General features: G+C 42.5%; 1 protein-coding gene across 2 annotated transcripts in view; it reads right to left on the bottom strand.

The window, feature by feature from the left end:
- Window positions 1-11,460, bottom strand: part of LOC106578470 (rho guanine nucleotide exchange factor 4) — a 161,042-nt gene extending 149,582 nt beyond the window's left edge. For both annotated transcript variants that reach the window (XM_082965623.1, XM_082965625.1), the window contains exons 1-2: window positions 10,967-11,460; window positions 3,530-3,568 (exon numbers count right to left, since the gene is read on the bottom strand). In XM_082965623.1, the coding sequence (XP_082821749.1) occupies window positions 3,530-3,568; window positions 10,967-11,179 (252 nt within the window). In that variant the 5' untranslated portion in view covers window positions 11,180-11,460. The remainder of the gene's footprint in view (window positions 1-3,529; window positions 3,569-10,966) is intronic.
- Window positions 11,461-12,578: the final 1,118 nt, after the last annotated feature.

Raw genomic sequence — 12,578 nt, 5'->3', positions numbered from 1 at the left:
GGGGGGGGGGCATGCCAGTCTGGAAAAGTAAAGTGCCATTCTACTGGGTAGAAAGGGAAGCTATTGGCAGCAGACGGTGAAGACTGCCAGTCTTCACCGTCGGTCAGCGTTCAGACGGCTGTGTTATTTCACTTTCCCCCCTCTAATAACCCAGTGAATGCAGCCATGTGAACAACAACTACTGTTCAAGCAAAGATGTGTGGCGAACATTAGCGAAGTAAACAAGTCAGCTTCTTCAATTCTGAAGGCAGTCTAGCTAGAAAGTTTTGAAAGTGACATTGGAGTTGCCTGGCTAAGGTTAGGGCTGTAAATCGTTTCTAAGAATTAACAGCCACTGAAAGCCAGTGTTTGATCTGGTTTTAAAAGCTAGACTAATTGGCTCAGAGAAAAGAGACCTCAGTAAGTAATCTTTCTACAGAACCAAAGCCCCCAGAGCGTAGCAGTCTACTGATGAATCGCAAACATCAATGTGTACAAAGAGTGACCATTGGTGCTCTGAGAGTTTTTATTATAGCTGTGGTGCAGTTTCAGAAAGCATCTGAGAGCATTGAACCCCTAGTTGTCTCCCCAGCAGCAGCTCCCTCACTGGGCCATGACAGTGTAAATTACACAGGTTCCACGTTTTACCCAGAACGGTCCTTTGAAAGCATTGCCCGGGCTTTGGTTTGCGTTGGCACGGTAAATCCATGTCCCCGGAAGACTGCTAGCAAGCGGAGCGGTTGCTGACAGATTTCAGAGTTTTAGGTTCAGCTCTGGGTCATGGTTACTGGAGCCGAGTTCAACCCCTCGTTCAGCACAGCGCACGCACACACACGCACGCACACACACGCACGCGCACACACGCACGCACTTTGATTGTACAGCTCTGCTCAGCAAAGGTGCCTCAGCAACAAAGAGAAAGGGCAATAGGATGTTCCTTTTCAGAGAGCTTATAAAAGCCAATTTCACTGAATTCTCTCCGCTTTGTACCTTGTACTATGAAACAAGAGTTGGCTTTTTCAGATCTCCACGAGGGCTAAGCCCCTGTGAACATTACAGGGAGCTCATTATACAAACCCCTTTGCTTCAGTATTTATTAAGGGGTTAATTACAGTAAACGCCCCAGCATGAAAATCTCAGACCGGCGTAATACTGTAAGCATATGGTTCTAACTATGCAGTGGCTATTTGAAGCCACGTGAGTCTTTGAAGTCAGCATTTAGAAGGCATTAGCCAAAGATCCAGCAAACAGACAGGTAGAGAGAAAACACTAATACTTTCAGTGCATCCAGGCTGGTGTCTGCTGACTATATGTCAAATCAAATCCCTTCCATCTAATGTTCTCTCGGACGGGGGATTGTTAGGACGGGTGATTGTTGTTTTTTATAAACAAAAGAGAACAGTGTGCTCACTGTTCTCTTTTGTTTATAAACAAACGTCTGCAGAAACCTGTCCCTTCCTGAGTTGAGGAGAAAAGGGGTGTGAAAAAGCCGTGTGTGTGTGTGTGTGTGTGTGTTTTCCATGATTCCTTCCTTCCAGTTCAGTCAATACCATATTTAGTTTAACACGGATATTTCATGACACAAGCTCAGGACAAACAAACAAGCTAGAACTTGAAATTGTAGACTTCCCATCCAAGATAGCTAGAGTGTATTTGACTAGAAGTCATCTATAAGTAACCCAGCCCTTCCTTTTATACGCATTACATTCGCTATTCAAACACACCTCTGATCTCTGTGTGTGCTGTACTCTGAAGCAAAACATTCACCAGCATCTCAATGTTCCAATACTTATGATACCAGAGCTGTTCATACTGAAGATACAGACCTATGTAGACCCCTTTCCTGCAGTCGAATGATCAAAGCTCCCTCTAGTGGCCTCATAGGTGGAATGCAATGTTCCCTCTAAGCTGTGTGCGTCTGCAGGCATGCAGCTCCACCAGGACTGCCCCACAGAAGAAATATCATCCCACGCAGAGAAGCACGAGATTGAACTTCACTCAACTTTCTAGAATTTTCCACCTTAGTTAACACTATCAACAAACTATGCAAGACTTAGTATGCAAAACTAACTATGCAAGAGATTTTGTTATAGGCAGAGCACATTGGAGAAGGATTCTATTGCAATGACACGGACGACCGTACTCTACACAGACCTGTACTGCATAACCAATCAGAGTTGCAGTAAGCCTATACGCAAATAGACCATTGCCATATATGGATCTTTGCCATTCACTTTGAACTGAACTGTGTTTACAGCATGAGCGGTTGTTAGTAGATGTACTTGTTTTGAGATCAAACGAAAGCTGCATGTAGCCACGTGTGCACATTTGTTCATATCCTTTGCTAGTTAGTGAGTTATTAGCCCAGTTATAGATCATTTGTAGTCAGCAATAGGGGAGTGATTGCTTCCTACAATAGCACAAAACGTGTACATTTACAGACATCTTTGAAAAGCGAGTCAGGTGAAGAGCTTTTTTTTGTCTTAAAGGGGAAGTGTTGTATTTTGAGACGGGCTTGAATAAGCTAACTAGCCAATAGGCAGAGGGTATCATAATTTGTCTGATTCTCTGTAATAGCGGTAAGGTTACAATAATGCATTTTATTTTGTAAAGTGGTTTCTTACATCAAACAACACAACAACATTTTCAGTCACCTCTGAAGGACAAGTGGATAAACAGGTTAATGTCAAGCCCTGCATGTTTTTTTCAGAAGTCTCATGGAATGTAGAACCTACAATGAACACCACACATTGGCTGGTAGTGTAGGCTGAATGAAAGAACAGCTATGTCCATGTTAAAATGTTATGTGATGCATTTTCTCCATTGTTTTTGATGGTAGGCCACTCTGGTAGGCCTAGATTATGATCAAATAGCCACAGTAGCCTACTTAACCACTGTTAAAACTGTAACTTAAAGTAGATACATGTGCTGGAAGTTGCACAGAAGTTGCATTTAAGTTTGCATTCAGCAGACCTGAAATTTGCTCAGTGCCAAAAAATGTTTGAGGGAACATTGGTGGAATGGTATTAATATTTTTCAGAATTTCTTAATGAATAAACTATTTTTTTAAAGCCGAAGATCCAGTGTTTCTATGTCAACCCGTTTAGTTATTTTTCAGTCTTCTGTGATGTATATAAAGTGAAATATTGCAATAAAAACTCAAAGTTGAATAGATTTCAATTCTATATCTGACATGGTACAGATGTCTTCTTTTTTAAAGCCCATAACCATGTGTGTGAGGTGTATACTTTGGTTTCAAAGTAGATTTGTTTAAGACTACCAAGAATCAGACTCTGATTTTGCCCACTGCCGTAAAAGCGCAATCAAAAAGGGTTTACATTGGGTGCTTCCCAAATTACACCCTATTCTCTATATAGTGCACTACAGAACCCTATGACCCCCCCTAAGGGCCCTGGTGAAAAGTAGTACAATATATAGGGAATAGGGTACCTTTTGAAATGCATACATTATGTGGGGGAACAGGAAGATGTCCATTGAAATGGATGTTAATGTCTATTAAACCAAATCAAATGAAAATGGTATTCCTTACCTGTTTCACCTGTTGAGTGGCAGGAGTGCATCGTAGTCTCTATGAAGAGGTAGAAGAGAACAAAGCATTAGAGGTTGTGCGCTGCCCAGTGGTCCTTAGGTTTAGTCATTTGTCTACAACAGCAACATGCATGAGTATGAAATTGGTACACTGCCAGGCCAGGCACCAGGCCAGTTACTTTTGGCGTCAAAAATACAGCAGGTTATGTCTGTTCTTTCAGTTAGCATCCCTGACCTTTCAGAAGTGCTAGAAGGAGAAGTGGGTAGCCTAATAAAAAAACTGCACATAAACCTCATCATCTCACTTCAGAAGACAAGCTAAACTAACCGTAGCATATGTTGCGTTTACTGCCACTTTGATGCTGAGGAAAGTCTGTCTCAGTAAAACAGGCCTGAGGTATCCTTCCTCACACAATGTGTGCGGCCCAAATGGCAACATATTCACTTTATAGTGCACTACTTTTGACCAGGTTCCATACGGCTCTGGTCAAAAGTAGTGCACTATGTAGGGAATAGGGTGCCATACAATGAAGCAGCTGAGTAGGACTCCACGCAGTGAATCATAAAATGGCAGACAGAGCCCAACAAAAAGATCTTTCAGTCTGCCTAATAAAGATTAACTTCATATACATCCGGAGTGTATAGGCATTCATTTAATTCTGATGGGATGTTTTGCATTTTCATGATGCTGCAGTGAGAACTAGTTGTTTCCCTGCTGGGCTTTCCCATGCAGGGGGGGGGGGCGTGCTGGCATGTGACTGCAACAGGGTTTCCATTATCCAGCAATAACCGGCTTGTGGCTGATAAAAAAAAAAAGGTGAAAAGCTGATAAATAAAACTGCTGCCGGTTTGGCCGGGAGAAGGAAAATCCCCTAGCAAAATAATGTGTTTTATTCATTGATGGAAATAACAGTCGATGTAAATATATTGTGTGTATTTTCGTTGTATCGTATCCATCACCTGCACACAGCATACAGAGCCTATTTTGAGTGGGATTTCTCCTGCAGCTTCTCGGCTGGTTGCTGCTGGAGTAAAACAAGCTTTTATAAGCCCATTCATTACACAACAATTCTAAATGCAATCAATCGCATGTTCAAAACAGTTTTGGTGCACGATTAAAAAGAGATTTTTATTTCTCAACTGGTAACCTCCCATTCACCATTCAAGTGCAGACAACAGGCTATCAGCGTGTTTTACCCACCACTTTACATTGTGAGCTGGAAGCAGTATGCATTTTGAAAACATACTTAATTGTTTGAATCCTGCCGTTTGAATCCTGCATACCTGCCGCCCCAAGTTTGGGGAAGCTTACAATTTATCCCACCATTTCTACCATTCTGCATGCCAGTTATGATTTTCATATGCACATTTTCATGGAACAGTTTCATTTCAATAATAAAGTTTCAGTTTCTCAGAATCATTGTCATGTGGTTAATCATAAATATCTGAAGTAAAATGAGAAAAATCAACTAATGCGAGATCACCAGCCTCTGTCATATGGACAGAATGATACACTGTGATCCGATTGGCGGCTAAAGAAATTAGCGCATGGAACTCATAGCCTATAGGCCTACAACTTGCTCGTTCACACCGTGGATTGGTGATTATCGAGTGAAAGATTGTTGCAAATATTTTTCAAATAGCTTACTGTGAGGAACTATAGTTCTAGTATATTATAATTTGCAGCAGGCCAGGTACCTCTATGAGCGCTCTCGCGAGCGCGCTCCCTCAACATTATCAGGACAGAGAAACCAGACACATGCTCATTGCTCACATGGAGTACACCAAACAAAAGAAATCACTTAAATTATGGTTATGAAATAAACCAAAACATGTTTCTCACCAGTGTAGCAGGTTGGGAACACTGCAAACAACATTTCCACTCTGAGAATGAAAATGATGACTGCAATTAATACATGCATTAACAAAAATGTAAGTAACCAAATGACATGCATTAATGGTTACATTTACTACTGGTGACATATGTAATGGGGAATTGATCAAAATGTAAAATCTATGGGCAAACAATTCACACAATGAAATAATGAATGCACTAGAATTGGCGGGAGACAGCTGAGTCATTCTGGAGAGAGACTTGCCTATATCTTCGCCACACCTCCCCTTCTTGTCGTAACATTTTAAATGATACTCAAGACACAATATCTTCACACGTTTAAGATGTTTTTCACTGACAGCCGCACCTCAATAGTCAGCCAGGCCTTTTTCCACACACACTGCCCAAATTGCAGGCTTCCCAAATAGCCATAGGCCTACGAGCTTGTGATTTGAAACAATCCACAGCAAAAAAACTTAAAGCTATGATTCAGCTATGGCTAAGACATGCTTTCTGGTGAAGTATATTGAATAATTTCATGTATTTCTGTATAGACAGGAGTAATTATATAATTCTGGCAAATGTATTTCCATTTACTTCCCTATTGGACCCACCGCTATGCCATTTCTCTCCTGTTCTATTGTTTTTCATACCTTATATTCGTTGTCCAGAAGCCAAAGGCACAATCCTAGTCAACCCTACTGGTTGAATCTTTAGATTCCCCCTCTAAGTTTCCATCTCTGTCACATATGGAACCGCTATCACGTGCGCTGTTAGGAATGGTGTTTTCCCACGTGCGCTGTTAGGAATGGTGTTTTCCCACGTGCGCTGTTAGGAATGGCGTTTTCCCGCAAATTGCATTTTTGCAAATGTTTGAAAATGACGTTTTATAGGCTGCTTCATTACATGAGTTGCATGTTCTGTTAAGATGCATTACCAGAATGTAAATGTGATTTCTATCAGAATTCAGGAAAGGACCTAGATGCAGACACAGGAGGTGGATGGTTCAGTTCTCAGATCTGGGATCTATTATAACATGGAGAGCAGGCAAAGTGCAGGTCAAGGACAGGCAGAGGTTCGTAACCAGATCAGAGTCCGACAGGTACTGGACGGCAGACAGGCTCAGGGTCAGGGCAGGCAGAAGTTCATAAACCACATCAGAATCAGGCAGGTACAGAACGGCAGGCAGGCTCAGGGCAGGCAGAAAGGTCAGAAGCGGAAAAGCTAGAAACTAAAAACTAGAGCGCAGGGAAAACCAGGAAACACGCTGGGACAACCTGACAATACAAGACCAACTTACAACAGACAAACAGAAAATTCAGGTATAAATACACGGGATAATGGGTAAAAATGGTAGACACCTGGTGGGGTTGGAGACAAGCACAAGACAGGTGAAACAGATCAGGGTGTGATCATTTCTGTCATTCTGAGCACTGTGGGTGGATGCTCTAATAGATTATTCACCCAATGCATATGCGTCCGGTAAATTTCTCAAATGGCCGGTAAATTAAAATCACGGTGTCCGTCGCCACAACACTGGTGTGTAGGATTATGACATATATGACCTCCAGAAGGATGACATCAATACCATTGTTGCCACTGAACCCAAATCGTCAAAGGTGATTATCGAGTCCTTGTTTCCTGACTGGTTGCTAACTCGTTAATCTAAAGGTCAAACTACTGTAAAATAAGCGTCACCTGACCAGGAAACCAATCCGTTGAACTATACCTGTAATGAGCATTTATGGGCTAGTAGACGTTATGTCACGTGACTATAACAAATGTACATGTGTGTGTGTTTTGACCTACCTGGCCACCCTCTGTGAGTGTGTGTCCTTAACTGACAGAGTTTATGAGAACAGCAGACCTGAGACAAGGTCACAACACTCTTGTCCTCTCCCAGCTTGTTATGTCACAGAGGACATGTTGTGGCACTAAGATGTGTGACCCGGGATGCAGCACCTCTCCTCTCAGACTGGGACCTATAGTGGCTTTTAAAAACTTAATCCTACCTTCTAATCAAAGCAACACATTCCAGAACCATCTGGACTTGCCGGGTTACCAGCCCTGACTACAGCAGGGGGGAGGGGCTTTAACATCGGCAGTTTGGGCAAGGAGGTAGGCCATCACCATAGCAAGAAGGCACAAACACTTCATATGTGTACATTACAAATACACAGTTAACTGTCAAAATAAAGGAAACGCCAACATAAAGTGTCTTAATAGGGCGTTGGGCCACCACGAGCCGCCAGAGCATCTTCAATGTGCCTTGGCATAGATTCTACAGGTGTCTGGAACTCCATCGGAGGGATGTGACACCATTCTTCTATGAGAAATTCCAGCATTTGGTGTTTTGTTGATGGTGGTGGAAATCGCTGTCTCAGGCACCACTCCAGAATCTCCCATAAGTGTTCAATTGGGTTGAGATCTGGTGACTGAGACACACACACACACACACACACACACACACACACACACACACACACACACACACACACCTTTTAAACCCCCCCTATTCTCCTTGAGACCCCTCTTTCAAAGTCACCGAGATCTCTTCTTCTAGCCATGGTAGCCAAAACAATGGGCAACTGGCCATTTTTATACATGACGCCAAGCATGATGGGATGGCCTCCTGAGTGGCACAGTGGTCTAAGGCTGGGTTGTGTTTCGGAGGAAGCACGGCTCTCGACCTTCGCCTCTCCCTAGTCCGTACGGGAGTTGCAGCGATGAGACAAGAATGTAACTATCAACTGGATACCACAAAATTGGGGAGAAAAATGAGTAAAATATTTTTTTTAAATAAAAAAAACATGATGAGATGTTAATTGCTTAATCAACTCAGGAACTAAGCCTGTGTGGAAGCACTTGCTTTAAATATACTTTTTATCTCTCATTTCCTCAAGTGTTTCCTTTATTTTGGCAGTTACCTGTATTATTACATAATTATAATTACCTTTCCTGTAAATATATTTTTTGTACCAAAAAAATAACTGGTTAATATACCTTTGATTTTGACAGATCGTACCAGTGAATTAAGCGATGCGCAGTGTACACCTGCCCAATTACCATATCTCATATCTCATAGCCATAATAACCTTAGGAATTCAGGGAGGAGCCAGTTCAAAGTGAACTAAGGAGTTTGATGTGATAAGAAGAGCTGAATCTGTGCATGAGTTGAGATGAGACTGGCTCTGGGGTTGGGCTTAGTGTGTGTGTGTGTGTGTGTGTGTGTGTGTGTGTGTGTGTGTGTGTGTGTGTGGTGTGAGTGTGTGAGTGTGTGTGTGTGTGTGTGTGTGTGTGTGTGTGTGTGTGTGTGTGTGTGTGTGTGTGTATATGTGTGTGTGTGTGTGTGTGTGTGTGTGTGTGTGTGTGTGTGTGTGTGTGTGGCTGGGATTGGTGTCCGTGGTTACTCCTTGCACCGTGAGGAATGGTAGAGGGAGCCCTAGGGAGACTTCTGAGACAAGACTTTGCTTGCCCTGATACAGGGGGAATCTGGGGGCGAATCCACAGTGACGTTAGTTACACCGAAGGGAGAGAAGTGTTACGGCCTCCATCCCTTCCTGACACTGACACACCCTTTGATTATCATGTGTTATTATAAGACTAACTGCTGTGTCAACCTGATGTGCAGTGGATCTGTTAGACTCCTTTCCAGAGCATTCCTCTCTGATACACTTTAGTAACCAATACAGGGCTGATCACACGGCAAAAGTCAGAAGGAGAAGGCAGCTGACAACGTTTTAATAAACTAGGAGTCACTGTGAGGGTATTTGAGAGGGGTAATGGACCGATGCAAATGTCAAGAACCTGACAAACTGGATCCAAGCCCCTCCCTGGGGACAGAGGAAATGTTCCAGACCAACATCATGAATGCATCCCAAATTACACCCTATTCCCTTTATATTGCATTACTTTGGCCAGGGCCCATGGGACTCTGGCCAAAAATAGTGCACTTTGTAGGGCATAGGGTGTCATTTGGGATACAAAACTATACAGTAAGTACATATCACTATTGTCATGCTGATAACACCGACAAACAGAGACATCAAAACAGAACAAAATGGAAAATAGTTAAAAGCGTCACACTTTTCCATAACACCCAACCATAATTACATTTCTGGAAAAATGTGACTTTATTTGGATAAACCCAGGTACTGCATGACTAAAAATACAGCTGTATTCTAATAAAGGTGTTGAGTGTTAACTCTGCATGATAAACATCTATTAGGGGTTGTGTTTTCTATGTTGTGTTTTCTATGTTGTGTTTTCTATGTCTACATCCCAATTGGCAGCCTATTCCATATATAGTACATTACTCTGTGGTTCAAAAGTAGTGCACTATGTAGGGGAATAGGATGCCCCGTCGAACGCACCCTAATATCTTTACCCCTGGGTGAATAGGATTGTGTGCTTATGAGGGCCTATATGCTGCTGCTTAGCACCGCAGCCATGACAACTGGCATCCTGTCTAAAGAGCCAGTTAAGCTGAGGGGTTGGCAGGCAGGACAGCACCGAGGAACCCAACCACATGAGACACTTTAGTTCACTTCCACAGCTGTCTGCTCTGGCAGCCCTGTAATCCAACTGCACTTCCAGCCAACACAAATAGGATTCTCTCTCTATCCAGTGACGGGGACAAACATGACAAAGACTAGGAAAATGAGGAATCTCTTAATCAATCAACAATTCAACTATCAATATATCACTACTCTGTCAAGGCAGGACTTTACATAGCTCTCTGTTGCTCCTTGTCTGGTTTTAATTGGTTTTGATTGAAATCTTTTGGCAGCCTGGAATGATACTTTGAATGGATTTTCACCAACCTTTTAGATTTAAGAGAGATAACACTGTAATGTGCCATGTATAATCTCTAACCAAATATTTTGACATTTTATACTCTTGCCCTTCACTGTGGTAAGTGTGGGGGTTTCAGTGGGTTGGCTTGGTTAAGAGTGAAACGATCACATGTATTGATAATTGTGAAACGTTCCCATGCATTGATAATTGGGTCCCGTGTTAAAATAACAGAACGCAGGAGCCCAGCAAAACCAACCAAAGGGAGTTTCCATAGCAACACATTTTATGAGTGTGAATGCATGGTACTTCATAGAAAAGAGGGAGAATTACTGGAAAACACAAGACATCACTTGCAGGAGATTTTAACACTCCTGGGCAAGATATTAGATTGATATCTGGTTTATGAATAGGCTTGTTGTTTTTCTTCAACATTAGTTGGTATGAAATTTGAATATAAGTATCCACACACCAGTAGGCTTTTCTCACATGGCAATTGGACATGTTTGAACAATACCAACGTAGGCCTCCAGGAAAAATATACAGCGGTCATATTTGAGAACATGAAACTGGATACATTTTGCATAACACTTTGAAGAGGTTTGTATAAGCAAACACTGGGATCATTTTATTCCAGTGGCTCAATATAGTTCAGAAGTACAGTATATTATTCAGAGGGTGTGGGCAATAATACAATTACCATATAGGCCTTTCAAAATGATTTTATTTTCATAAAGTAAAGGGGCAACAGAGTGCATAGGTCATCAACACTGTAATGTGATTTAGAAAGCTTCAGTGAGACCATCTTACCTGGTACAGTTTCAGCGCTGCCCAGCAGAGCATATAGGCTGATAAGGTGAACTTGGCCATCATGTACCGCTCCGGTAGGCACGTGAGATGCATCTGTACTTCTTCTCGACCTTCAGCTCCAACATCGCCTGTTGCCCCGCTACCAACTGGTGAGTCGCGGTGGTTATCCTCCTCCGACTTGCAGCGAGCGTTGTCATTGTTGTTATCATCCATTTTCCTCGCCTGTAGTATTCTATAAAGTTTTTAACTGTCTCGGGGATAGCGCAGCCTTCGATTTCCCCGTTCCACGAAGTCTCACCTTGCGCCCGTACATGTAGACTAGTTCCTAAACTGTCAACATGATGATTATTGTAGCCAACATAACGATAAAAAGTTGTATTATCTTGAACTATGAAAAACCTTCAGCAAATCATGTCATACCTTCCTCCTTGTATGCAAACATCAAAGCAGTTACAAAACAGCCCTAGGTCGCGAGGCCAAAACGAGACTGTGGCGCACTGTTCAGTAAACAGCGCACTGGGAAACCACAACACCGGTCTGCCGCGTTCACATACTTGTCGGAACTAGGAAACTCGGACATTTTCGACTTGCCAACTTGTGGTAGAAAAATTATCCCGTTCTCGAGTTTCCCGCTTGGGAAGTAGGCCATCAGAACCAACCAATAGGAAGTTCCACGCAAATAACTTACGTTCATTTTTGCTTTGAGGTTCCAAGTTCCCAATAGCACATGAACGCGGCATAATAGCCTACCCGTCAAAGACCTTCAACCGCCTTCACTGCGAGCAAAGGCGACAAGAGCTTTGATCGCGAGACAGAGAGGTGCCGTTGTAGAACTCCAGCTTCCATCCGCGAGCTTTATTTTTTAGTCGAACTAATTCTTCAGACAAACACATTACCACAAGTGGGTAATTTGCGCAAATAAATATAGGCTACTTGGGTAAATTAGTTTTGCTTCTGCGTTCAAATGTTATCGGAATCCACATTGAGCGCACGTGTTTTTTCGATCAGAGTGGGAATGCGTAGAGGCGGGAGAGAGGGGTAGATGCCAAGGTACAGTATTTACTGCATGTTTATAAATAGATAGAAGTTAGGTGACTTATCCAAAGTAGCCTGTGACTTATATAAGTAAAAACATAACGATAACTCCATCAATGTGTCTTATATCAGGTGCTTTACGGTCTAGCCTATGGGTCTATAGATCATACAGTCTAGATCATACAAGTTTAACCATACCATTCACTGGTCATAACAAGGTATCAATATAACAGTAATTAATTGCTTCTCCAAGGGGTCTATATACTTCCATAAACCTCAAGACATCAGAGGCTTTAAAAAGGTATCCTTTGTAGTTTACTATTCCTTCCAAACCAATGAGTTGTATGAATCAGTCGTTTGTCCCCATGTTTTTATCCAAGGGGCTACACAGACAAGCACACACAGTCTGTCTTCCCTTATCTTTATGGGGCCATCCTCTATAGATCATCACATCTGTGCTTTTGATTCTCACTTCCTGAGAGGAGACTCCAGGCCTTCTATCAAAAGACAGCATTAATGGCCAGTGTCTCAGCAGGACACGTTCTCTCCCGCCCTCTGTATTGTATACATGGATGGG

The sequence above is a fragment of the Salmo salar genome, chromosome 19 (assembly GCF_965601325.2).
Source record: "Salmo salar chromosome 19, fSalSal1, whole genome shotgun sequence".
NCBI classification, from domain to species: Eukaryota; Metazoa; Chordata; class Actinopteri; order Salmoniformes; family Salmonidae; genus Salmo; species Salmo salar.
This window is presented reverse-complemented; position numbering and strand designations above follow the sequence as displayed.